A 27826-nucleotide genomic window follows, 5' to 3' on the forward strand; every position below is an offset into this window, starting at 1 on the left:
TGGAGGGGCGAGGGGCCTCCTGAGGATGGGGGTGGCGGGTTCCCTGCGGGAGAAAGCGGTGCGGAGCTTTGGTGGGGATTTTACAGCTCCGCCAGGGCCCTTCCCCCGGCCGGGGCTGCGAGGAGCGCCGAAGGTGTCACTGACAGGGGGATCCGGCGTGTCCAGGTAGGGCCGGCTCCGAGACTGAAGGGAGCGAGAGGCCTCGCTGCTTGCAGAGAGTAGAGTAGTTCTCAGTACTGAATTTCCACTCTTGGCTGTTGTTTCGTGGTTTGTTTGTTTTTTTAAGTCTCCTGTATTTTGGAGAGCTGGTCGCTGGATAATCAGCCTCACGACACTCTGTGCTTTTCTGCTAAAAACGGAGAGTTTGACTAGCGCGTTAAAAAGCCTTTTCCCCCTAGGGCTTTAGTTTGGTCAACTCACAGACATATGGAGTACTTTTATTTTGGGTGTGTTCTTGTGTGAAGTGTATACTTACATCCTTCTCTGTTTCCTGTTTCAGGCGGATTTTGATGTTGATCACTTTGTGTCAGACTGCAGGAAACGTGTGCAGTTGGAAGAGCTCCGAGAGGATCTGGAGCTCTATTACAAACTCCTTAAAACTGCTATGGTAGAACTCATAAATAAGGACTATGCAGATTTTGTTAATCTCTCAACAAATCTTGTAAGTGTTACTGGTTGTGCTCTGTAATTCAGGCTTAGTGTGATTCAGTGGGATTTTTATTTTTCATATGAAAAGTATATGGCTTTTATTTTGGCATTTTATGATTTAAGGCATCTTAAACTGAGGTCTCTCATCCTTGCACTGAGACACCATTCCTGTAGAACTTACAGAATTGCTATACAGAATTGCTGTTGGCCTGTAGTAAATGTTTTAGATTTATGCATTTTGTCTTGAAAAGCTGATTTGTTAGGGAGTTAAGACTCAGGGCAAACTTTGTTTCAAACTGTCAGCACTTTTAAAATTGAAGGAAATTAATTATTAAAATAGAATAGCTATGATAAAAGTAAGGCTGTTTTGAAGGATTCTTTTAGGAATCTTTAAACTTTTTGTATAGTCTAAGTATCTTAAAAAATCTCCAACTTTGTGTCTCAAAATTGTAATTGTTCCAATTATACAGATTCAATGACTGAGACTTAACATACTTCTGAGAAGAAAAATTTCCATGGGAGGAAATTTTGTTTATCTTTTGACTTTGTGTGAAAGCAGTTGTACATCTTTATGCTTGTATTTGAGATAACATATTTTTGCATTGAATTAAAAACTGGAAATTATAAAGGAAGTTATGTTTTCTCACTTCTCTTTCAGTATTGGTAAAATGATAGGCTTTGTCAGTAATTCACATATGATCTTATGAAAAAAGTAATCAATGTGTTTGTGGTAATTTCTTTAGGTTGGCATGGACAAGGCTCTCAATCAGCTTTCAGTACCCTTAGGACAGTTAAGGGAAGAAGTTATGGTATGTTAAAAACACTCATTGTCAACAGCTTGGTAAACTTCAGCTCACTCTCATATGATGTACAGAACCTCTTTTATTCAAGTTAATATTTGTTACAATAAACTTCTCTTTGAAAACTGATGACTTAGATTGCTAGTAGGAGAAGCATTGTATTTTCAGGCACTTGTATTGCAGTAAATTTAGGTTTCCTATAGTGCATTTCAACCAAGAGATAAAGAGTTTCTAAAATTAGACAAGTGAATAGACTCTTGCAAGACAAGTCTATGGAGATATCTTGAAGCTGTTTTAATATTTGAGTAACTTAAAGATGATAGAAAATTCAGATGCACCACAGTCCCTTTATGGACTTACTTTTCTCAGTGTGTGGTTTAACCATAAAACAACGCCCTCTTGAAGGTGGATCTAATTCTGGCTCCTCCACACTGACTTGGTATTTATGGGTTGGGCAATTTTTGATCATCTTGGCAGTGAATTCAAAGGGATGTTTGCTGCATAAGTGTGCCTTCAAAATATCACACCCTTCGTGTCTAACAGAAAACAGGGTCAGCTAGCATAGAGAAATCCTTATTGCATGAAAAATATTATTTGAAACTGGTTTATAACTTCAGTTGCAAGACATAAAAACACAGTGGGTTAATTGCCTGTTTTTAGGCAAAGGTCATTTGTTCTCTCTAAGTTAATAAAAGAATGGTTATGGTGGAAATAATTATATTTGCAGTGGCAATACCCAAGCAGCAAGTTCTACTTTCAGTTATTTAGTTGTATTTATGGCTATTTCACTTGATGTAGTGTAGCTTTTATTAGTCCCACGATCTTATTAATCTGTGTCTTAAGTTTAGATTTTTTTTTAGGTTTTTTTCAACCCTTAAATGGGAAGCAAGCTTTACATACTGACTTTTTCTCTCACAGAGTCTTAAGTCATGTGTCAGTGAGGGAATTCAAGCAGTAGATGACCGGATGACTAAACAAGAAGACATTAGAAGAAAAAAGGTACAACAGATAGTACTATCTTTAAAAGATCATCCTTAAAAAACCTTTGATTTTGCCATTAACCCAGAGAAAATGAAATTAAGAAAGTTCTATGCTGTCTAGATGCAAACTGTGCAGGATTTTGTACTTGTAAAATGTATTGACATTTTGGTTGACAGACTTCGTATTTTACAGTGTCTCATTGATCAAAAATCTTTGTTTTACTGTTGCCCAAAACATATACTTGATTTAGTTGGATTTTATTTCTCTTGTAATAGTTCTTGTTTCTGACTGCAGTTGCATATAAATTTACTTACTATGAATGAAATTGAAGTACAGCTGTTTAATTTTTATGGGCAGGAGACACACTAACACTGGTCTTTGTGCTTTGAAAAACATCAGGGATAGGAACAACTGTCCTACATCTGTGACAAACATTTATTTGTGGTGTTTTATGTACATATGTGAGCAATACTTCAACTGAGACATGACTCAAGTGTTAAGATAAAGGGAAAAAACTTAAACCAGAAAAAACCCAAAGAACTAAGAACATCTAAAATATTTTCTTTAGGTGATATCAATTGGGATTGGGGTTAGACACGAAAAATCTTTCTTTAATTACAGATGTGTGTCCTGAGACTTATTCATGTTATTCAGTCTGTGGAGAAAATTGAGAAGATTCTACATTCCCAAGGCACTAAAGAATTGTCCTCATTAGAGGGAAACAGGTAAAAGAATTGTAATGTTTGGTTTTGTTTGTATTTGATAGGACTAACTTGATGTCAAGGTGTTGTTGGAGGTGAATTTACAAGCAGTATGATGTATCTTTAGAAATGTAATTCTGATGGACTAAATTATTGTAATTTTAGTATTTTCTTTGTTTTAGTCTTCCACAAGCCAGTCATTCACAGAACGTGTAACTCAGACTCCAAAGTTCCAAATCACTCATGGTGCTTTCAATAAGCAAACTTTGTGAAGTTAGTGTGCAGTTATTTTATTTTATTTTATTAGAAGTCACCAATCCTCTAATGTCTGAAATACTCTCTATATTTTATTCTAATGTCATTTGTAAGTGAAACAAAATAGTTTTTCTTGTTTTCCCTGCTTATGTGTAAGTGAAAGGACTGCTGCAAGAATAGCTGAAGGCAGGCAAGGCAAACCTAGTACAAGGAAGGTTTGTGACAAATTCCAGTCAAACCACTTCCTCTGCCTTTGCTGAGAATTGCAGGATGTCGTTCAGCCAGTTTTGGAACTGATGTACCAGTCATGCACTTGAAAGGCTTGACTGGGATGCAAGTACAATTTAAGCTGGAGGGAAGACACAGTGTGAGGCTGTCTCTTCAGCTCAGTGTGCTGGATCACGTGGTAGTGGGGGGTAGGTGGACCAGAAAGTAGGTTGATACCTAGAGGGACAAAAGCAGATGTTTTCAGTCAGGTGAGGCGCTTTGCAGAATTAAGTTTGTAGTTAAGATCATTCTTGAACAACTGAAAATTTGGCTCATTATTGGGATTGTGTGGACTTGAGAAGGGCAGGACTGTTTCTCTAGAGATAGCTATCATTAGTTTTACTATATGACAGAGTAAGAAAGAAACAAATCTGGATGGTGAAGGTCACCTGGTGCAGTTTCTGAGCTCTCTTAAGACTGACTTTTCATGTGATAATAAAACTGCTGTTTAGGAGAAAGTGCTTCATACTGCTGAGGCAAGAGCTTATGTTCCTCTCAGCTTCTGCTTCACCCACTTCATGTTAGAGCTGCAAAACAGCGCTAATCATGTAGCATGCTCCAGGTCATTATTGCTTGATTGCAATCATTATAGTAGTACCTATCAGAATTCAAAATATTGAAACTACAAAAAATTGAGGGAGAGCTCTGTCTATCTGTTACGGATGAGAAGGAGTTGGTTTGAAAGGGTCTAACTGTGTATTCTCATTTTGTATCATCTCTCTTCTAGTCCACTTCTAACTGGACAAGTTTTAGAGAGAATTGCCACAGAATTTAATCAACTACAATTTCATGCAGTACAAAGCAAAGGAATGCCCCTTTTAGACAAAGTGAGACCAGTAAGTATTGCATGACACTTAACACTTGCACAGTCAAGCAAAACCAGTATAATTGGAAGATAAATGCCTGTTTCCACAGAGTTTTATTGAATTAATTTATGGAGAAAAATGGGTTTCATGAGGTCATTTTTATCAGTTGACTAGAACTATTGCTTTTTCTGAGGATTTCTGCCCTGTTTGCTTACTTCTTTAGGATAAATTATTGAGAATAAGAGTAGGAAATATGACAGACATTTTTGTCAGCCCAGTGTATCTTGCAGTTCGTCTGCTTACTGATACTGAGACCTCGTTCTAGAGATTTATGTTGGCTTTGTTAGCTGCTGTGTACAGACCACAGTATAAATGGAATGTGCCTACGTAGTGGCTGGCTTGAATATATTCAAGTTTGCCTTCTCTTGAAATTATACTGGCCATTACTAATCTCCCAGTATACTCTTTTACCTATTGTAAAAGATTAATTGATGTTTTGGTGGGACTTTTTTCTTCTATTCATTCACTGGGGAGAGGGAATAAATGAAAACTTGTACTAAAAGAAAGCTGTGGATATAGAGATGGGGTAATGCTTTAAGCTGATTCTCATGAGGGTGTCATTCTTAATGGCTTTCAAACTGTTGAGGTAGTTCAGAGTTCCAGTTTGTGCCTCTGTCTGTTAGCAATATAAACTTGTTTCAGCTCCAGATATCCATGGGATCATGTTGTTACATGGACAGTTTACAAGACTCCTCTGGCCACCTAGTTGGATATCAAACTTGGATACTAGCAGCAGTGACCATGAGCAGCAGAGTAGTGTGTGGGGTGGGGAGAACATTTGTCATGTGGCTTCCCTAATGGTGTTTGCCAGGACTTGTGTTCTGTACCTGTTATTGCTAAGGTTCGTCAGAATGTAGCTTTCATGACCAGTCAGCAATTGGGTTCCTGACTTTGCATGTTCAGTACAAATTCTATGAATCATTTTAGGGTGGATGGACACAAAACAGCATGTAAAAAGGAAGAGAAGAAATTTTACTGGCTATATTCATAGTTCAGCTCTGACTGCGTTAATGTTGCTGAACTTCCTTCAAATGCAGAGTTATAGAGCCAGGAGTATATCTGCAGGTCGTGTAGCAATGGACTCATTGCTACACTAGTCAGGTCAAGTAGAAAAAATGTCATGGGAGATCAGGAAAAAACAGTTTGCGAAAAGGAGAATATGTGTAGACTGAGGAAGCTGTTTGGCAGAAGCCACAAGGAATCTAATTTCTTTGTTGTTTGCTAGTGTCACTCAGTGTCATTGGTTTGTGGTAATTTGACAAGTAGTGCTGGGTACATGCTGTCTGTTTAGTCTCTGACAGTGAGGGATAAATGCTACAATTGTTACCCCTGCTCACTTACTGTGAATCTTTTGTTTATTGCCACATGCTGGTTCAGTTGAACAAGGAACAATTACTAACTTATTTCCTCAGGATAAAGCAGACCTGTTATAAGTTACCATGGAACTTAAAACATATCAAAACATAATAATTGCCTTTAGCTTTATTATAAACATCCTGTCTTATATAGCATCAGTAGCCCATTAAGTTTGTGTTAATGGTCATTGAACACTAATAGTTATCAAATTTTTGTACTTTTCAAGTGAGGATAGAAAGCTGAGTTAGACACATCTGGATGAATTTACTTCAACAATGATGACAGGCTTTGATTTTGGCTTTTTCTGACTATATTTTCTTTCTCTTTGTAGCGTATAGCTGGAATAACAGCCATGTTGCAGCAGTCTCTGGAAGGGCTGCTCTTGGAAGGCCTTCAAACCTCAAATGTTGACATAATACGCCACTGTCTACGCACTTATGCAACAATTGACAAAACACGAGATGCAGAGGCATTAGTTGGTCAAGTGCTTGTAAAACCTTATGTAGATGAGGTAAGGTAACATTAAAAAATTCCATTTGTTTTCCAAACATCCTTATTTTTCCTGTGAACCTCCAGCTTTTGTTAGGAGCTTCAAAATATCTTTGTGGAGAGAACAGGAGAACTGAGCTGCAGCAAAATGTCAATTTGGTTGTTGTTGCTATTTAAGAAGAAAAGGATGGAGGAATTCTCTTACCTGCTTGTCACCAATTTCAGGTTATATCCAGTGTGGATTCTTTTTCTTACCTCCATTTTTCTTGGGCTAAAGAATCAAAGAACCAAACCTCTCCCATTTAGGACAGGTTTCCATTGGGTGTCTGCTACATGCTGTAACAGCTGCTACAGTGTGGGACATGTCACTTTCCCCTCAGTTTTCTCAGGGTTTATTCTTTCACCGCTTCTGCACCATTCCACTTGTTTATGTAGCAAGAGGCAAATGTGTTCAGACATGTGGAAGAATACCAAGAAACAAGCTGTTGTTCTTTTCCTACTGTCTTCTCTTTATGGCAGAGATTATCATTATCCCTTTTCACTGAGTATGAGGCACTGTCCAGACAAACTGATTTGCTAGCTCTGTTAAAGGCTTAGCAGTGTCACAGAAGATGCTTTGCTTTGGCTTGCCTGTGTTTGGGATTGGACCAACCACCTCAACATTTAGAAGGAGTTTTTACTTTATTCTTAGTTTGATTAGCTTTTACCAGTTCCCTCTTTAACTTGACAGACTGCTTCAGGTGACAGTGATGTGGTAGTGGGTTGGGAGCCAGATATAGTGGCTCACATTTAAAAGAAAGGATCTTCTTTCCATTTTGGGGCCAGTCTTGGCAGTTAAGAGTGCTGCTTTAAAGGAAGTAATAATTCAGTCTGGCAAGTTATACTTGGAAAATATAATGAAAAAAAAAGTAATATACTGACTATCCCAGTATTTGAGGTTATGGTGTTAAGAGTTTTGTGAGTCTTGCATTACAGCATATTTTACATTCACTTTTCTGGCATGTAACATTGAGCTGTTCCTGGCAGGTGATGGTGGAGCAGTATGTGCAATCCCACCCTAATGGCCTCCAGGCTATGTACAATAGGCTGTTGGAGTTTGTTCCTCATCATTGCCGCCTCCTGCGGGAAGTAACAGGGGGAGCAATTTCCAGGTAAGTATCCTGGAATTCAGCTGCACTGAAGTCACAAGTATCATATGCTTTGAAACTCTTTGCATTATCAGCTTTCGTGCACTAATGACTTATCTGGCCTTTCCTGAAAATTCTAGTCAAGTTTGATTTGTATTTCACGCCTCTGTTTCTCAAAACAAAACAGTGAACAGACTTTCCTGGTGCTGCAGCCCAGACCTTCAGAGGAAGCAAAGGCAATCCTGTATTTCAGTAGTAGAAGTGAGTCCTGTGCATAATACAATGGGTCAGATAACTTGGTTTTTTGAACCCATTAAATATGGTTGTACACTTCATCCAAGGAGCATAATAAAGCTATTAAAACATAAGTTCAGAAGTTATTGAGTTACTGCACATCAGAAAAGTGGGAATATCCTCAGAGGTTTGACTGATTTATTGCATGTACCAAAACTACAGGTTTAATTTATTTGTGCTTCCACTGTGTTCTCAAAAAGTGCTTAATTCCTTATGGAATTAAATTACCCGTTTTTCAAGGTTAAATAATTCAGGTCTACTGAATTGTATCCATTTATTCATCTCTTTGCAGGATGGTTAATATAGCAGACTGCTGGAATTAGCAGAACTATGGACATAGCCCCTAGGGACTGCAGAATTACTTTTCTAATTAGTCATCCATTGCTGAGCTTTTTATGACTCCTAAGTTTTACTAACATTTTAATTCTTTCAATCCCTTAGCAAGTTTTAATCGTTCTTCTTAATAATGGAATGTTTCTACTTTGTAGTGTGGTGTACTAAATTGGAATAGAATGCTATTATCTCTTCTGCTCTCAATTTTTAAGTTTTCACAATCAAGGTAGCTTTTGATCTTTTCATCAAACGCAATATGTTTAAATACAGTTTGGAACAATTAGGAATAAGTTCTCTTTTTCATTGCATTAGTCACATTATTCCTACTTGGTAGGTCTTGGAATTTGGAGCTATTAAAATTTGAATTATACCTAGGATTTCTCAGCTGAAATTTACTAATTTTCCAGTACACACTTGAAAAATATGTAACTGATAAATTTTTAAAACACTTTGAGAGTTACAAAAAAGCACCTTTGATTTTATAAGACTGTGGAATTGGATAAGAAATCTTCAAAGGAAGAACAGTTTAGGGAATCAGTATAAATATGTAAAAAAATTTCATTGCATTTTGTCTAGTGCAGTGCATCTATTTTTTAGTGATTCCTACCTCCAAATAGAAGCCTGGTGGTAAAATATAACCATGGAATAATTGCAATTTTTTTCAGTGAAAAAGCAGATATTGTTCCTGGATATGATTTCTTAGTGAACTCTGTGTGGCCAGAAATAGTACGTGGTTTGGAAGAGAAATTACCATCACTTTTTAACCCTGGAAACCCAGATGTGTTTCATGAGGTAATTAATTATAATTTTTTTTCATTTTTTCCATTTCTGATTTCTGTGACAGACACAAGAATTGAAAGAGTCATTTTCTCTAGCTTCTCCCCCCCTGCTGCTTTTGTGTAAATTCATGTTGTTGCATGGCTTGGAAGAGGAGATTATCTCAAACCACTTGGTTCAATTTTCATAGGAATTAATCCTCCCCTCAAGTTTGTTAGGAGAGCTTGTACAGAAGTACTGGACACCATTTAGTCAGATGAATTAGTTTTTATTTTGGGAGTAGAATTGCAATGTTATTGAAGGTGGAGTGCATGACTCCAGTGTTCACTCAAGTTTAGAACTGCTGTATAGCAGGAGCTGTCATATTAATTAAATACCTGGGTTGCAACTTATTTTTTACTATGGGAAGATGAAAAAAATTCTTTGTTTCACTTGCTTGCTTTAGCTTTTGCTCTCTTGCAGTACTGCAGATTATGTTGTGGTTGTAAACATAAGTCAGTTAAAGCCTGAAAATGTTTGGCAGCGCCATCAGGTTAGAAAACAGAGATAGTATTTGTCTGGTATCACAAGCTTACATTAAATAATGAATTTAAAGTACTTGTCACTCTTGTATTTTCTTCATTGGTACTGCTGCTCTGTCTCTAAAACATCATCTTTTACTAATGGTGAAATAGATTTCTTGGTCTAGTATGAAAATCTGCTCTGGCAGTGCTTTACTTGTGACTTGTATGTCACAAGTAGAAAATAGGAACTCTCTGCTTTTCCTCATGTCCTGTCTGCTTTGTGTTTAACCAAGATTACTGAAAAATTTGGAGTTCTTTCCCCTGGCAGGTTGACTTGTGATTAGTGTGAAGCATTTTATATTCAAGATAGAGATGGGAGGCAGTGATAAATTGTCTCAAGGAAGGCATTGTTGGCATATCAGGGCAGATGACTTGAGGAAATGCTGTCTTGCCAGTGGAGGTTCATAAGGCATGTGATTCTTCATGTGTTCCTGCAAAACTGCTTTTACTAAACACTTAGATATTTTTTCTGGGAGTTTAAGATCTCTTTTGTACAGATAGATTGAATAAGTGAGAGCAGGTAGGCATGACGGAGTGTGTTTGCAGCGCTGTCTCTGAATAAGAAGCAAATTACATGGATGTTGAAGAAAGCTGTGGTGGTGCCATGCAAGTGACACCATAATGTGTTCCTCCTCCCACATGAGAATTCAGTCACTCTTCAAGCTTTCACCTTGTGCCCTGCATACTGCAGATTGTGAGCCTTGTTGGGCCTTTGCTGTACTGTGCTGCATGATGTACAGGAGTGTATTGTGTCTTCAGAAAAGCTAGGTTTGCTTAAAAGGCCTGTCTTTTGTTACACTGATATTGGCGAACAAAGGCGTTGGGTTTATTTCAAAAACACCAAACAATCCAAAAAAAACCAGTAAAAATCCAGCGCCCACCCATGACTTCCAGGTAAATCATGTAGTAAGTCCAAAGTACTTTCCATACTGCTTTTGACTACTGAAGTGACTCATAGTCATTAAAATCATTAAAATATTTTACTTTAAAATCAATACAAAGTTGAAATGCCAAGTGTAAAAATGCTGTTACACCTATCTAAAGACTAATAGTTCTGAATTGAGAGGGAGGGAAAAACCCTTTAAAATTGTTTTGCTCTGATGATGAGCCAAGCAATGCTACACAAATTTTAGACAACAATCTTGTGTCCATTTTCTAGGTTGATAGAAATGCAGAACAGTTTTTTTCTCCATGTATATTTGCATATATACCTATGTATAGGTTTAATGCTGAACAGTTTGAGTATGATGTGTTTTCCCTTAAGGGGTTTTTAGGTGTAGAGGAGAGAGAGGGATTGAAAGATTGGTTTTAAATCCTTTAAAAATCAGACTGGCCATGTTAAGTATGTTAAAATTATGTTAAAATAAGCGTTTGTGCAACATGGCTTTTTAAAATAGTTTCAGGTTGATGTGCCTTTCTTTGAGTTAGATGTGTAGATTTATGGGTATTTTAAAAGAATACTTCTTTTATCCCTAAACATTCATTTAAGATTAAGTTTAGATTTCTCTGTTTGAGAATTGCTCCCTTTTGGTTCCTGATTTTACTTTTCTTAAATAACTATGCAGTCAACAATCCAATCCTAGAAGCTGAAATAGGAAGCAGTCTTGCAGTTAATTCCCTCTCCTGGATATAATGTTTTCAATATTGAGATAAATGTCTCTTGAGGTGCCTTCTGTTTTGAAAGTGATGGGTCTCTACAGAGTGTTTGATTTATATCTCTGACTTACACTTAGGGTAGCAGAGCATTAACAGCTTGTTTGCCATTTTAAAGTGCTGGGTTTATTGTCTAAAAAAGGAGGCCTGAAAGAGAACTCATCTGTCGTTCAGTCTGGGTTTAACTCCCATACCTTTTATGGGTTCATAAATACAACCAGGTTAGGAGAAAAGTAGTCACTTAAAAGGTTTTCTATGCATTTTTCAGAATGTTATCTTGACACTGAGACTACCACGTCACAAGAAAGGTATTCTGTAGTTATAGCTTTAACAGAAAGTTACGAACTTACTGAGATACACAATACTGAAGCATCCCTGTGGCAGTTCACGTCCTTTGTTCACAGGGGAGTTTTTGAGAGCAGGCCCTTTAAGCAGCAACGCAGGGGCTTCTGATAATGTTTTACTGCCTCACAAGAGGCAAAATCACATGGCTCCCGTAGTGCTGTGGATCATGGATTGAGCCCTAACCCTACAGTGAAGTCAGAAGTATTGAGAGATTGTCAGGCTTATTTCATTAATTCAGTAGTGGATTTATGAGAATATATGATAGGTTTTATGACTGTTTCCTAATTTTTTTTTAATAGAAGAAACTTGAACAGAAACCAAACTAGCTTTCAGTTCATAGAAGTAATTTTAACTGCCGTTGTGTTTTGATTTTAAATTTATTTACCTAAGTTTCGTGGTCTGTTAGCAAGGTTATTTTGTATGAAATAACATTTTTTGTGCTGTTTTACTTCTGGTTTTCATCAAGTATTTGGCTTTCTGCTTTGTGCATGATTTAACTTATTATTGCATTATTTTCAGTGTTCTCATACTATTGAGACCAAATCCACAGTATGTTTGGGGATTAATGTAATTTTTTTTTGCTTGCAACCAACTTAATACTATTCATAAACATCTTATTAGAAGTATACACTGGATGAAGTTAGTTTATCTGAAATTGTTTGAAGTTCTTCTCCATATATTTGGTATTTGCAAAACATTTTTAGGGAAACAGCTTTAGAAATTCTTATAGTACAGGTCCTGTGTAACAGACAAAAATATTGTGCTTCCATTCTCATGTGCAATTGGCTATGCATACTTATGAGTTTCATTTCTGATTGTTTCTCCTTGTTGTGTAGTTTTATCTGCTGCACCTGACTCTGTTAGTACTGTGCAGCACCACTCCCGTGACTGAGCTCAGAAATGGTCATGAATCTCTGATCAGGTCTGCTCGATCAGCGTGCTTGGACAGTTTTATGCTTTTTAGAAGTGTCCTTACCATAAAGTAAAGCTTTGAAGCTAATTTGGTTTTGGTATCTCTGCAGTCCAGGCTTTTAGCCTTGTATGATTAGGTGCTGAGGGGCAGTGTCAGCCCATCCTGACCCTTGAGCTTAGTTGTAGCATGGTACAAGTGTTCTGCTGAATGGGTGGTGGCCTCCCTTGTTTGCTGGGAGCCTGTGTGTGACCAGAGTGCTCCTTCTCTTCCTGCAGAAATACACCACCAGTATGGATTTTGTACGGAAATTCGAACGGCAGTGTGGCTCCCAGGCCAGCGTGAAGCGGTTAAGAGCTCATCCCTCTTACCACAGCTTTAACAACAAATGGAATTTGCCTGTATATTTTCAAATAAGGTTGGGATGCCTTTTTTTTCTTCACTCTTAAGGTCACACCTCCTCATTGTTCGAAGTCTCACTTGTCAACAAATCATATGGAAATGAAATTAAGAATTGAATTATGTCAAGTAACTTTTATATATCTTTCAACAATTTAGCAGAAAAACACATAACTACTCTTCAATATGTACTGTGTTGCTACACCAGATTTGATAAGCTACTCATAAGACTTTCAGGAACGGATCTACATAAGTCTTGAATTCTTGTTTCAAATTATTTTTCTCCAGTGTCCCTGAAACTAAGCTGTATGTTGAGTGCTACTTCTGCAAATCCAGAGGAATACTTAACTGTGAGGGAAGCAATCTTTTTTCTTAGAGGTATAGAACTAAAGGAATTAAGAACTTTCAGCTTTTCCAGACCTAGCCATGTTTCTAACATTCTTTTTGTCTCACAGGATGTACTCCTTAAATTGTAACATTGCCTTCCCAAATATTGTCCTCCTATTCCCTGTTCCTGAGGAGCTAAGTAGTAACTTCTGGGATTTTTTAGTAGCAGGTCTGATGTATCTATAATATTTTCTTTTACAGAGCTTGCAGCTAGAAAAGAACAGAGAGACCCAAGAAAGCCCTCTTTTAATTCTAGTAATGTTAGAATTTTAATGAACAAAATAGAATATAAAACTGTATTTTTAGAAAGGGTAGTCTACATGTTGAATTGTAGGGCTGGAGAGCAACCCACCAGACAAGGAACAGAACCATTGATGAAGTCTGCTGTGACCCAGCTGTGCCATGTGTAATCTGTCTTGGTCCAAAGCCTTCTGAGAACCTCTTAAAAAAACCCAAACGAACAAAAAGTGGAATTTCCAAAAGAGGAGGAAGAGAAATTGATGTTTATTTTTAACCTGTATCACTTTTAGTGGCCTCTTTTGTTGCACAATTCTGTAATTGGCGATAACACTACCATAGTCACGTTTATACAGTTTCTTTAATCCAGGGTGAATCTACACTTGTGCTGAAAAATTCCATCTAGGAATCTTATGAGTGGTAGAGTTAATATAAGTGACAAGAACATGGGGCTGGGAGCTGGGTATTAATATTTTGGTGGTTCATGGTGTTTTGTAAAACTGTAGTCACAGCATCTGATACCCTGATTTGTTCTTTTGTTTGTGCATCTGTTCCTGCAGTTGTGTAGTGAACTGATAAGGACCTGTTACTCAGGGAAAAGAAAGACTGATTTTCAACTCCAGTCGATTTCCCAAAACCACTTAACTGTACAAATATTCATGCTGGCCCAAGGGAAGGGACAAGAGTATTCACTACATAGTGGTGCACAGACTAAAAGTGTCTGTGGAAATGCAGCCATTATGAACCTTTTAACAGATATGTATCATTAATTGCCCTTTTTGTTTCAAGTCCAACTTTTCTAGTAGGAGACCAATTGATCAAACTTTAGCATATTTCTCTTCAAAAGTGTTTCCCATTAGGTATTCTGAGCTCTGATTGATTAAAACATTTTTAAAAAATCATTTTCCTTTAATCCAAGATTACTGTAAGTCTAAATAGTGTACTATTTTGAGAAATGTTTGGATAACAGCAGCTGATTCGTCTTAAATGATAGTATTCCTTTATATTGGAATCTAATTTTGGAAGTACCCATGAACTCTTCAGTGCATAATTGTGAAAATAATACAACATATTAATTATATATATCAGGGAAGCTTTCTCTTGATTAATATCCTTTAAGTCATACAAGATTTTGATTGAACTGTTATCTCATGCTTCGGCATTTATAGTTAAGATTGTTTGGTGTTTTCTTTTTTCAATTACAGAAATTCCCCAGAAAAATCAGCCATTACTAAAGCCTTTAGAAATGACCCTTTGAGGAAGAGATGGATGTTCAGGCATTCTTCTGTAGCAGTGCAGGCAAAACAGCACTAGTAACTCTTTCCTGTGTTTCATTCTTTCGGTTATGTCAGTACGGCTGATTGTGCCGTACACCGGGGAAATTATTTCCTATGTAAGACATACTCAGCAAAAATTACATCATTGTTAAAAACCTTATTCTGTTCCCATATCGTTTGCATCATAAGACTTAAAGGCGCTGCTCTGTTGATGGAAGCAGGGCATAGACAGAACTGAGGTTTTGAAGCCATTTCACGAATGTGTTTAGTTGCTAAACATCCATCCTAGTCCATTAGGAGTTTGAGCAAAAAAAGCTAGGTGGGCTCCTGTCCTGATCTGGAAATGATAGTTAAGAGACTGTAAGAGAAACCCTCCAGGTTTGTAATTACTAGGTGTGATAGAAAGACTTACAGAGTTACTATGATGCACATAAAAGTAAAAAAGAGGAAACCAGTGACAACAGAACTTTGTACAGGGAAACTTAAAATGATGCAAGGATGGAAAAGTGTCAGAGGTTTTAATAACTTCTACTGGTATACCTAAAATATTTTGGAGATGTCATTTTGGTTTGGTTTTTTTTTTTACTTTGAATGTGATTTTTTAAAAAAGGGTATTTTAAAAGGGGAATTAAACAAAAAAAAAAAAAAAAAAAACAAAACAGGTGTCCTTGAGGAACTATTGATTTTTATTAGGTACAGAATTGTTTGCAGAACCTTATGTTACTGCTCATTGACAAACATGTAGAAATCTGGAGCTCCAGTATCATGTGACATACCTGAAGGTTAAAGAAGGTCAGTTTGATTGCTTATAGTTTAAAAACAGTAACAAAACAAAAAACTTCCCTCCTCAAAAAGCTGAGAACTTGTCACTCTGTGAGCTATCATTTTGATGATGTTTGCAACCACAACTTTAATAATATCCCAAAGTACAGGCTTTGTATGTACCTGTAAAATGTCAAATGTTCTCTTTCAAGTGTTTGAATGCTGGTGTTAAGTTTAAAATGTGTGTATGTCCATTGATAGCACATAGAAATAATACTAAAGTAAACATTGAAAAATGTTTAGGCATCAGTTTAAGCAACAAATTGTGATATTCAAAATTTTTCTTTCTTACAGATTTAGAGAAATAGCAGGGGCCTTAGAAGAAGCACTTTCAGATACACTAGAAGAAGCACCAGGTAAACTTTTTTTGCAAAAAATATTTATTGTAAAGGAATCAGTTGTATAAGTAGCAGTGATCACTCTGTCTCTTGAGTATTCGGTAACATGCAGCCCATGGTTCACATGAGCTTCCTTATTTCTGATTAACCATTCAAACAGTATAAAACATTGTTGCAGAGATGGCAATATGAGAATTCTGGTCAGTGATCACTTTGCTTACTAAAAACCCCCTCTTTAGCAACTGTCACTGACCTACTTATGGAAGCATCCCTCGGTGCAAGAAGGAGTTGTTAGCATTTGACATCTTCTAAGTGACAACCAAAAGGCTATGCTGTGTTATTGGGGCATATTTTTCTTAATGTTACAGTACTATGTAGAGGTGAAAATGACTGTCTATTGGCAGCATTTAGGCTTGCTGTCATTCATAGTGTTGGTGTCTGCTCCAAAAATATACATTGATTTATGAGGAGATGAGGAGGAATGCACAGGAGGAATAACCTGATACATGCATTAGAAGCATATTGTAGTCAGAATAACTAATTTCAGCTAACAGAGTGAATATCTATGAAGAAGGTATCTATGGGCCACCTAAATGTCTGTATGTGTGTATCCACACATGCCCTCTGAAGCAAACTAGGAGAAAAAAATCCTAATGAAGACAAAATATATAAATCTTACCACTCCAATGCATAGGTCTGGAACTTGCAGACATATTCCTTATCTTTTTAATTGTATTCTCTAAAATTTTAAAACTATGTAAACTGCTTTAAATGTAAAACTGTGTAAACTGCTTTAAAATATTTTGTTTAAATGTGGACATTTGTTGTACAGTATTTTAAATAAATATTTATAGCAAATATCTCATATAACTGGGAGAGGAGCAATAGTTTAGTGGTAAGGGAGTATTATGTTAGGGCTGGCAGGAATATCTAATGTAATTTCTTCAAAAGACTGCCAAAAATTATTTTGGAAATGTTATTTCCTGAAGTGGATTATTTGGCCAAGCTGTTCCTGCCTTTATTGCAGGCAAATTCTCATTTCTTGCTTTTGCCTGCACAGCTACAGCAAGACTTCAGTGGAATTTGAAATCTAAAGCATTGAGGAGATAGTATTTTAAGAGTTTATTTCAGGCAGTGCTTAATACATTTCTGTCTGATGATTGTATCTTTTAGGAAAGATCTTGGGTAAATCTTGGGTAATGCAATTACACTGATGTTGCATCTTTTAAAAACATTCTTAGGAACTTGACCTTTGTTGCCTGATCATTTCTAGCTGGGAGCTCCTTCTGTCTCTTGGCCACCCACATGGTGTGGGCGAGTCTTGTGAAGTGCTGGTCAGATCAGATGTTTGTGCCGCTGTTAGCACACCGCCTGTGGAAACTCAGCCTGCAGATCTTGGCACGCTACTCCGTGTTCATCAGCGAGGTGAGAGAGCAGCCTGCTGTAAGGGGCTGCTGATGGGGTGTGTCCATCAAAAAGACACTCTGAAGCAAAATATGTGACTTCTTTTTAAGAGTTCTTTTGTGAAGTTCATGGTTTTTAACCTTCAAGCAGTTCATGAGTTTGGCTTATAAAAAGTATCACTGCAAAGTACGTGATTAGTCACAAATATGAGTACTATTGCAGTGCTGCTGTCTGCCGCTTTGGTGGTTGCCAAAGCTGTACTTCATGCTGCTTAATTCTGCCTCTGCCACTGAAACAAGAAGCCAAAATCTTAGTTCTCTTCTGTTTGTGTGTTGTTGATTGAGTGAAGTTGTGAAATAGAGCCAGGTATTGTAAATTAAAGTGACTCTGACAAAGGGGAGAGAGAGTGATGCATCTGACTTTAGCATCAGAAGGCTAATGAATTACTTTATTGTACTATAGTATGTACATTATATCTAAACTGAATCTGCCATGCACTCGCTCTTGCTCACAACTGCACAGAACTGCGCTCATCTCATTCTCTCATGACTGTCCCGTGACAATCCGACACACACACACACTTCTTGGCCCTGATAGGCCAAGGGAACAAAACATCCTGACTTTGGGTAAACAGTCTCCATATTGCATTCTACTTTAGGACAACACAGGCACAGCAAGAGAGATAAGAATTGTGTTTTCTTCTTCTCCGCTTGTCTCACAGCTTCTCTCTGTTCAGATGGCATGTGAATGCCACAGCCAGAAAAAAATAACCCTGCAAATAAGGAGTGGTATCATCTGGATCACTTCTTTAGTATTGAGAATGCAAAACCAAAGTTTCCTGGGCAGCTGACTGAGCATCAATAATCACTGCTTTTGAGCAGAGAAAATGTGCTTTGCTCTTGTACTGCCTGCTCCCACCCATACAAGTGAGCCCCTGTTTCTTGTGCCTTAGAGAAACAGTACAATAGAGTAATTGGGATTTGAAGAGATTTCTGGAAGTCATTTGGTCCCAATTCCTACTCAAAATAGGACCAGCTTATATGAGGTTGTGTAAAGCCTCTTAAGTTGAATTTTGAGTCTGTCCAAAAATGATGATTGCACTCTTTCCTGGGAACCCTGGTCCAATGATTGATTGCTTTTTCCTCCTGTGTGATCAGAATTTTTCTTGCTACGGTACATATCCATTGCCTGTTACTCTCTCACTGTACCTCAGGGGAAAATCTGATTCTGTCTTCTCTGTACATGCCCCTTTCGTAGTTGAAGATAGCAGTAAGATCTCTATTTATAATTTCTTTTGTGACTCAGTGACTTAGTTCTCTCAGCTAAATCAGCTCATGCAAAGTACTGATAAGTACCAGAGTTAAAACAGAGTTGTCAGGGGAAGCACTTGCCTGACAGCAGAGAGCTTGAGGAGGTGGGAGAAAGGAGCTGTTTGACAGCAGGACTGGACTGCCCTCTCTTAACCTTAGACAAATTTGTTCTAAATCGTCCAACTTTGTAGTGCACTCAAATTTTTTTAATATTTACTTTTTACAGATTTTAGTAACGGTATTTGGTAATATCCCTTGAAAGTGTGGCATTCTAATGTTGAAGTCTTACAAGTCCTTTATGTATTTATACAGTATATTTATATACTGTTTCAGTTTGTCCAGCTTTAACTGCCTTCACTGTTGCTAGGGTTCACACTTCAATTTGATGTTTCAGGTTTCTGTAAGGCCCATTTCCAGTGAAAATACAAAGGAAAACAAAAAACCTGTGCCAGTTGGTAGAAAGGAATCTTCTTTAAGCCTCAACCCCAGTGAGGACCAAGGAAATGGATCTTCTCCAGAAAACCTGCCATTGTCTTCTATATCTAGTACTCAGCTGATATATGTTGCTGCAGATCTGGACAAACTGCAGGATCGGGTTTGTGCTTTTGACTTTACTTAGAAAGAATCTTCATTTATGGTTTTGGCATCTTGTAAGGGTATTAAATCGTTTTAAATAATGTACCATAATTTTTTTTTTAATCTTAAATGCCAAAACTTGGGGTGTCTGATACCTGAAATACATGGCCTACTCTGCGCTTATTTGGAATGGCAGATTATGGGCAAGCTGTCTTTCTGAAGTTTTTTGGTGTGAAGTGTCACTCTGCCAATCTTACCTTTAGTAGTGAAGTTTCTGTTGCAACTTGGAGTGTGGTGCAACATTCAGCTTTAATGTGTTTAAGTGTTTGCTGGTTTTAGTCTTTGAGGTTGGAAAAGATTTTATCATCATGATTATACTTGATTAATGATCCAGAATCTTGAGGAGAGATGTATGTTGTTAATTGTCTCCCAGTAGGGATGATTCCTATGTGTTTATTTTCAGTAAGGCTGAATTTTCTGTAATTTGTGAAGTTGTAAATTGCAGGAGGTTTTGTTAATTCTAAATTATTTCCTTTGACTACAATAATAAGGTAGAGGATTTAGTGTGTAAGCCTAAATTCCTGTGCATATTGTTAACCTCTGGTACTGATTGCACAGAGATGCAGTAAAACCATAGAAATTGAGGGTGTTTTGTGATGCACTTCAAACTTAATGGATGTAGGAAAAGGAATTAAAATTTTTATAACTTGTGTATATCTCTCTCAGTTTTGGGTTGTTTTTTTCAGATTCCTGACATCTTAGACATGATTAAACCAAAGCTTGAAATGATTGGCTTCAAGAATATATCTTGCATTGCAGGTAAAGCTGAGAGGCTCCTTCCCCTTTTTCCCAAATCCCCTCTGCCAAAAAAATGAAATCAACTTTTACAGTTTCGTTATTTAGGATGAAAATACTTAATGAAATTTGCCTTCTGTTTAAATTGTTAAATAGAAACAATCTTAAACAGATCTGTTGAGTCTAGAAAATGCTGAGCAATTAAAATTGAGTGAGCTAAAGTGCTTTTAGGATTTTTCTCCAGAAAGTGAGGACTTTATCCTAGAAGATTCATATCATTAAACTTTTGAAATAATTGGGGAAGAAGACACAAGGAGAGGCTTTCCACTATCCAGTGGAAACGAAAATGTTTTTTTAAAATGTGTCTTAGGCCTGATAAGTAATTTGAGGGAGAGGGTTATCAAAGTATCATAGTTAAATACCTTAACTTCAGAGGGTAGAAGCTATTCAGTATTTTAGCCTCCTTTTTTTTTTCTGTGGTTTTGTTTTGGGTTGGTTTGGGTTTTGGGTTTGTCTCTTTGGTTCATTTGTTTGTTTTTTTCATCTCATCATTCTTTATGTGAAATATGGAGTTTGGTTTTAATTTAATAATTAAAGCTAGGCATGCATGAGTGAACTAGTCCCTCTCTGCAAGCATAGCCAGGAGTTCTGCATCATGAAGTCCGCTGAAATCTCTAAATCGAAACTACTGATAGATCTCCAGGTCTATTAAAGATGTAGGAGCTTGTGCACATCCCCTGCTCAGTAGATGGTGTGTTACAATCACGGCTTTGAGTTGAACATATTCCAGTAATTCCATAGGGAATTTAGAGAGAATTTCACACAGTTTCTTTGGAAGGTCAGAGCCTTTTGATTCAAGCCTTTGCTTCATTGGTAATACTGGAAAAACGTTGAACCTGAAGAATGTTACTTTGTTACTTGTTTTACTTTTGTTACTCCACTTTCTTTCCTTGTCTCTATCTGTGTTTCTGGCTGAGGAATGGTTGGTATTGCTGGCAGTGTTTTATAAGGGGCTAGTGTGTATTTATTTGGTAAGCATAGCCTGTACTTGACACCAGATAGTGACTGGAATTAGGAAGCTGAGGGGATTCACGTAACTTGTGTTGTGTTTGGGCAGGGTAGCTCAGTTTAAACTTCAGCATTTTTACTTTAATAGGAGCCTTGGAAGATTCAAAGACTTCTCTATCAGCCTGTGTGCCTACCTTGAATAACAGGATTATCCAGGATCTCAGTGAGTCCTCCTTTGCATACCTGAAGAGTGCACTGGAAGTTCCAAGATTATATAGGAGAACCAACAAGGTCAGTGCTGCTCATAAATGAAATAATAAATCTCAGAAGGGCCTGTGCTGAGATTATTGTGAGTTCTTCAGGCCTGTCCATATCTGCTTGACAGAGCCCATGACAATGTCTTCAACCTAGTGAAATATAGTACAAAGCTGTAGGTATTTTAACAAAGGTGTAATAGTCCGTTTTGCCACTGAGTCTGCTCAGCTTTGTCTGGAATCAGCATGAGCAGAAAGAGTCTTCAGGATCATACCCTGGTAATAGGAATGGCTGGCACATGCATCTCTGAAAAAGCTTTGGGCATTTTGAGCCTTGTTCTGTATTTCACTGCTGTATAATGCTACTGAATAATTTTGTGATGGTGTCTTTCCTGTATAAGGATCTTTTCATTGACTTGTCCTCAATGGTTTATGTATCTCTTTGCTTCAGGTACAGGATTAGCATTTTTTACATGTGCTAGAATTGGGTGTTGATACTTTGAGTAAGTAAATGACTGGTTCCTTCTTCCCCAACTTGTTTCCCTGTCATCTGCCAGGAGGTGCCAACTAAAGCTTCACCTTATGTTGACAGTGCTCTTAAGCCCTTCTACCGACTGCAGAATGACTACAGAGATACCCTGAAGCAGCCCATGATTCATCAGTGGTTGGAAGGTGCTCTCTCTGAAAGCACACAGAAGTAAGAAAACCATACAGAACATTATTTGCCTTATTTAAAAACTCCAATGTCTGCTGAACAGGCACAGGGAAAAACAAAATGCTAGGAATTAACACAACTGTAAAGAAAATCAAAATACAGCATTCTTTAGGTGGGATGTATTTCCTTTGATTTACTCTCATATTGCGTGTTCAGTAGATGAAAAGCTGGGCAGGGAATGCAAAGACCTGGTTCCTGCTCAGATCTGTACAAACCATGACGAGGTGGATAGGACATTTGAATATTTGGTTAGTTCTGGAATGCAGCAGTGAACTAAAGATGTGCAGAATTGATGTAAGAATTGATGTAAGACCTTAAACCCATTACTTTCAATGAAAGTTACTAACCTTGTTACTTTCAATGAACAGTGGCCGAATTTTCAAGACCTGGAGTTCTGCTGTCCTTTGTCTTCTTCAATGTATGCAATGATTATCCAACTTTTTAGTGGTTTAAAAAAAGGCTTTGGGCATTTTAAACTGCTGAAGGGCTAGTTGTTCACGGTTTTAATAAGGCAGTCATAAAGTAATACTTTCTTTAGCAGATCTTCTGTTTCCTAGTTAGCATCTTGAGGGCTTTTGAACATGAGTAGTCATATGCATTAGGTTCCTTAATGATTTTTTTTCCATCAGTCTAGCTGTATTTTAAACTCTTACTGCTGTATTTTAAATTCTTACTGAGCAGGGATTTTGCATTTTGTGAGGTCTGCCAGTTAAAGCATGGAATGTGAGACAGCAATACTTGCTTTTGTTTGAAAGTTCTGCCAGAAAATTTCACAGGATACCTCCTACTTTTTGTGTTGTGGACAATTTACTCTTTGTGTTAGCTATATTTTTTTTATCTCTAACCTTGCCTAAAACTAAAGAGTCACCTTAGCCTATTTGGATGGGGTTTTTTTCCTTTTCCCATCATTATAGTTTTGCTTTGTTGGTTTTCTTTGACTTTTTTTCTTTGTTGGTTTTCTTTGATTTTTCTGACCATAGATGATAACATCAGAAGAATCCATACAGGTTAAAGTACAATGTGCTTTCCGTCTGTCCTTACATGGTTTTTCCCAATAATTCTTTGCATATTATATTGTCTGTTGGCTGCTGCTGAGCATAGATTGATTTTTTTTCCCCTGAGATTTAACCACATAGTCATACTGAGGTTTTAAACCGTAGTCAGAACACAAGTTTTTTCTTGTCCTTTGCCTCCTTATGCTCCCTACTCTTCCTCTTCTGGTACCTTTCAGAATAGACACAAAATTGTAAGACAATTTTACACTTTCACCAACTATCCTTAAAATTTTTCTTAATTTTGGACAGGGCTAAGCTTAGGTTGATCTTGATTGCACTGGGCATTTTCATTTTGCACAAAACCTCTTTTTTCAAGCTTGGTGTCTTTTTACCAGTTTTTAGTGCATGGAAAAAAGCTTATTGTTATTTGTTAAGTAACATTGCTGAAGAACTGCAAAGATTCCTGGAATCTCAATCCTCTCAAGGTTATTGAGCTAAAATATCTAGGGGTGAATTCCTGTCTGTCTCTCTACATCTGTGTCGCTGGTTAGTCTTGCTTTTAAAGCTTAATCTGGTGACACCATGCAGAGTAGCTGTTATGTAGTTCCTTGGACCCAACCAGAGCTTTTTTGCCCCCAAAAAGCAGTTCTTCAATTTCCAAAACTTAGGTTAAGCATGGTGGCAGTGGTTAAACACCAGTAAGACTGGCAGGTTCATTTTTTAATTCCTTAGAATTTTCTGTCAAATTCTGTTTTCATGGTTTGTTGCTACTATTTTCATAATTTTGTTTTAAAATATCCTCACTGACAAGTGACAAGTCAAAGGAACTGAATTTCTTACATGGAGGAGTATTGTAGTTTATTTATTGAGAATACAAATGCAAATAATTAATTTCTTGCTGTGATAATACATTCTTATGTATTATCCATTCACATCCAAATGAAAAAAACCAGAAAAGAGCATAAACTAGTTAAAAATCACTGGGGGCTAAATTTGCTTAAATGGCAGAAGGATTTAGGAGTACAACAGAAGTAGGAATTAATCACAAGTGAGTGGGACTAGGAAATACCAAGATATGAAAAGAGGACATGACTGACTTTTACTGGAATACTTTTGCTTTTCATAGAATGCTGTCGTAAAACAAGTTTCCATGGCGCTGGCGAGCACTTCTTCTTTAGCCATCCCTATCTAATTACCCTTTTAAGAAGCTTTTCTGCTTTTTGTTGCCTGCTTGTTTAAAATCATCAGGAAGATTGTTTCAACTCTTAATTCTTAGAGTAATATTTTTCATAGAGAGGCTCTTTGAAAGAGGTATTTTAGCCAATTACAGAACATAGCCAAATCTGGTAATTTCTGTCATGGATCTTTTAATTTCCCATTATTGCTCTGTTTTCTCTTCTTATTGTTAACTCACTGTCCTGGACATCTGTTAATTTGTATGATATGCTGATATGTTCTTCCCACTTAGGCATGGGGTTTCAGTCCATAAGACTTTCTGAACTTTTATTGAGTAGTTGATGTTTGATTCTATGCTTTCTTTAATGTGGATTCTTTCTTCGTGGGCAGTGGTGTTTTATTTTATCTCTGACATTTCTAAATTAGGGTTAGGGTTCTTCTGACTTTTCCTGCCAGCTTCCTGAGACTCCTTTTTATATCAATTTCTTCATTTTAGAAATAGGCATTTCTGACTGGTGTGCCTATGTGTGTTGTCATATACACTTTTATAACTTGCTTAAATATATGTGGGTTTTGGTCTGTCAGCCTGGTATTCCTGTCCTGTTTATAAAATTGAGTATTATCAGTAGTCTATTGATTGTGAAGAGGGGCTGATTTTTACTGATTAAAATTGAGCAGTTGCATTCCTTGGTCACTGTTGAGTACAAACATCTTGAACAAGTCAAAAATGTTGCAATGAAGAGTCTTCAAGACTGAATAGCAATCTTCAGATTAACCTCTGGAACAAATAATGGAAATACTGGTTAATTGGTAATGCTTATAAGTAGCTTCTTTGCAAGGGAAGCCATTCCTTCTGGCATTGTTCAGCAGGCCAGTGATGTACTTCTGTGTATGAAATAGGCTCTTCTGTAAAGTGGAATTTTTTCTTTCTCATTAACCTTCCTTAATTCAGGTATTATGAAACTGTATCTGATGTGCTCAGTTCTGTTAAGAAAATGGAAGAGAGTCTAAAAAGGTTGAAGCAAGCAAGAAGAACTGCAACTTCAAACCCTGTTGGTACAAATGGGGGCATGAGTGATGATAACAAAATCCGACTCCAGCTGGCCTTAGACATTGAGTATTTTGGAGAACAAGTAAGTTACAACAAACAAGTTTCTTCTTATTATTAATAGTTTTGGACGGAGATGGAAAAGGAAAGGGAACCTTGACTCCAGTTTTGGTCTTGAAAGCTTTGCTGGTCTGGGTTTGGGCTTTTGTTTTGTGTTTTCACATTTGTATAAAGGAGATGATTTCAGACCTTGGTGATTATAGATACCACTTCAGCAATGCATACTTTCCTATCCTTTCTTGTACAAAAGCAAAGCTTATATTTCTTACTACTTAAAATTCAAGTACTGCTCAGTGCTTGGAAGCATTAAGAAGAAACACTGTCTTTGCAGATGAGAGGGCAGGGATCTGACTTAGGTCTGATAGAAACTTCTTTATGGCTCTTCTTTTGTTTGTCTTGGGGTGTTTCCAGCCCTGACTTTCTGCATGGTCAGGGTCTGTTCCAAAGAGCTGTGGGGATGTCAGCCTGAAGCGTGATTTGTTGTGCTGCATAATGTGAGTGCTTTTCAGTGCCAAATATGAAATTTTAAATAGCAAAACAGAAAATATTCCAAGAACTGTATGCAGTAGCTACATTAAATTGTATAAACATACTGTTTTGTACTCCTTTATTGCTAAAAATCATATCTATTCCAACTATGATACTCTATCATAGCTATTCCAACTAAGTGTATAACATTATGCTGAGGAGTTGTCTGATCTTGTTTCTGAGCAGATACTGTTGATGCATTCTAACAGGTAGATTAAGTCTGCTTGTGTGTGAGCAGATTTTCTCAGATATGGTTTTCTCAGATATGAGACTAATCACAATTGGGTGAAACTGTGGAGATATTACTAACAAAAACTATTATTTGTCAGCTTTTGCCTGGGGTTGAGCTTTTGTTCTTCTTTTCCATCACTGCAGTGTGAATTTAAGCTGAACTGGGACAGATTATTCATAATCATTTGGGAGATGTTTTGGTACATGTGACTATTACAAAGAGGTCCAGCAGCAAACACCTTTTCAGAATCACTTCATTATGATTTTAGTTAGATCCAGATTTTTCTGCTTCGCTGCACTCTGCATTTTTTCATGGCCCTATTTTTCTTATTGTCAGAACAAGAGATTTCCTGGCTAAGTAATTACTTGCAGCAACCTCTGTAATTGTAGAGTTGTTTTTGTTTCCCAGGAAGTTCAGGGCTAGAACCATAGGCTTTTGCAGCCTATTGAAATGCTTTCACCATCATGCTGTTGGCTCTTCTTGGATGTATTCACGTTGATCTTTAAAGTATTGCCCAGAAAATTCATTTGGAGTTGGAAAAAAAAAGGATCAGTTGAAATCAATGCATTAAAACAAACTGCAGCCAAGTTTCTCTTTCTGATTGCTTCACTGGGAAACTTCCAGCTGGCTTTAGTTACAAGTTGCCTAGAAGATGGTGAAATATTTCCCTGCAAGACACTTCTGTAACCAGAGAGACTTAACTGAGCAAAGCTGGATGCAAATATTTACAGTTTGCAGTATATGCAGTTGTGTTTTTTGCCACGTGTCAGTGCAGGAGAAAACATAGGCTGCACTAAGTATTTTAAGTAGAATAATTACTGGGTTTTCAATGTTTTAAAGAAAATTAATGGGTTTTCTGTATCTTTTTAGATCCGAAAGATGGGACTGGAAACAAGCAGCATAAAAAGCTTTTCAGCCCTTGCAGAGCTGGTTCTAACTGCCAAGGATCAAGCTACAATGGAGCCATCCTAGATATTTTTGAACACATGTGATTGAAGATAAACAATGTCCCTAAAAGAAAGAGAGAGAACTCTGCTTTGTTTTACCAAATAAATAGCCATTAAGTGCTTCCTAAAGTATCTCAAGCAGCAAATCAGTGTATCTTCTGCCTTGATGAACTTGCTTCACCAAAAGACTGAGACTTTATCAGTTATCCATTATATGGAAAGCAATCAAAGTTCTAAACTTTCTACTATAGAATAAAAGTAGAAGAAAATGTTTTTCTTATTTTTGTTGTACAACTTGAAATGTACAAGAACAAAGTTCTATGTTGAAAATAATATGTAATAAATTGTCTTCCTAATGTTTGATGTACCATATGTTTTTGACTCAAATGTATTGATTGATGGCTGTGTTACAACCCACTCCAGAGGCAAAGTAACTCAGGTGCTTGTTAACCAAACCCTTGATTAGAGTGAAAGGACACTGAGTGACCAGAGTTTATGTATCTATATATATAGAGAGAGTGCTATATCTGTCTTATTTTAGAGCACTTTGGTTGCAATTGAAGAAAGGTGTGTAGCTGTTTTGGTTATTGTCTATAGAAATAGAACAATATGAAAGTATAAAGATAGCATTTAAGAAAATATACAAGGAAAAGAAAAAAAGAGAAAATTTATGAGTACATAGTGGAGATGAAAGACATCATCATCCATGGATCCAACAACAAGACTTGATTGTTGCCCTTTTAGATGTTTGTTGGTCAAAGTGATGGTCACAGTCATGATCCATCAGGGGTGGGGGAAGTCCATGAAACAAAGAGGGTTCATACATATTTTGATTCAGGTGGGAATAGCCTGGTACCTCCCCTAAGGGGGAGTTCTACACTGTCTGATGTTAACACTGTGAATCACATGCAGTCCTCTGGTGGGAAGCCCCAGCGATGTGTCTGGGGGGACAT

General features: G+C 37.2%; 1 protein-coding gene across 1 annotated transcript; it reads left to right on the forward strand.

The window, feature by feature from the left end:
- The first annotated feature begins 25 nt into the window (after positions 1 to 25).
- Positions 26 to 27243, forward strand: COG2 (component of oligomeric golgi complex 2). The gene is made up of 18 exons (XM_005423245.2): positions 26 to 58; positions 500 to 661; positions 1392 to 1457; positions 2367 to 2447; positions 3051 to 3154; positions 4380 to 4488; positions 6206 to 6385; positions 7390 to 7514; positions 8783 to 8909; positions 12644 to 12783; positions 15782 to 15843; positions 17099 to 17250; positions 18934 to 19134; positions 19862 to 19934; positions 21067 to 21209; positions 21730 to 21869; positions 25011 to 25191; positions 26797 to 27243. Exons 1-18 carry the CDS (start codon positions 26 to 28, stop codon positions 26896 to 26898), a joined length of 2181 nt encoding a protein of 726 aa, XP_005423302.1. The 3' UTR covers positions 26899 to 27243.
- Positions 27244 to 27826: the final 583 nt, after the last annotated feature.

Source organism: Geospiza fortis, unplaced genomic scaffold, assembly GCF_000277835.1.
Source record: "Geospiza fortis unplaced genomic scaffold, GeoFor_1.0 scaffold381, whole genome shotgun sequence".
Classification (NCBI taxonomy): Eukaryota; Metazoa; Chordata; class Aves; order Passeriformes; family Thraupidae; genus Geospiza; species Geospiza fortis.

What these genes read in the sequence shown, in the direction of transcription:
- COG2 (XM_005423245.2), top strand. Translation starts at nt 26, where the DNA reads ATGGGGGTGGCGGGTTCCCTGCGGGAGAAAGCG. An exon ending in AAGACATTAGAAGAAAAAAG is followed by an intron (nt 2,448 to 3,050) that starts GTACAACAGATA and finishes CTTTAATTACAG; the next exon opens with ATGTGTGTCCTGAGACTTAT. An exon ending in TTTTAGACAAAGTGAGACCA is followed by an intron (nt 4,489 to 6,205) that starts GTAAGTATTGCA and finishes TTCTCTTTGTAG; the next exon opens with CGTATAGCTGGAATAACAGC.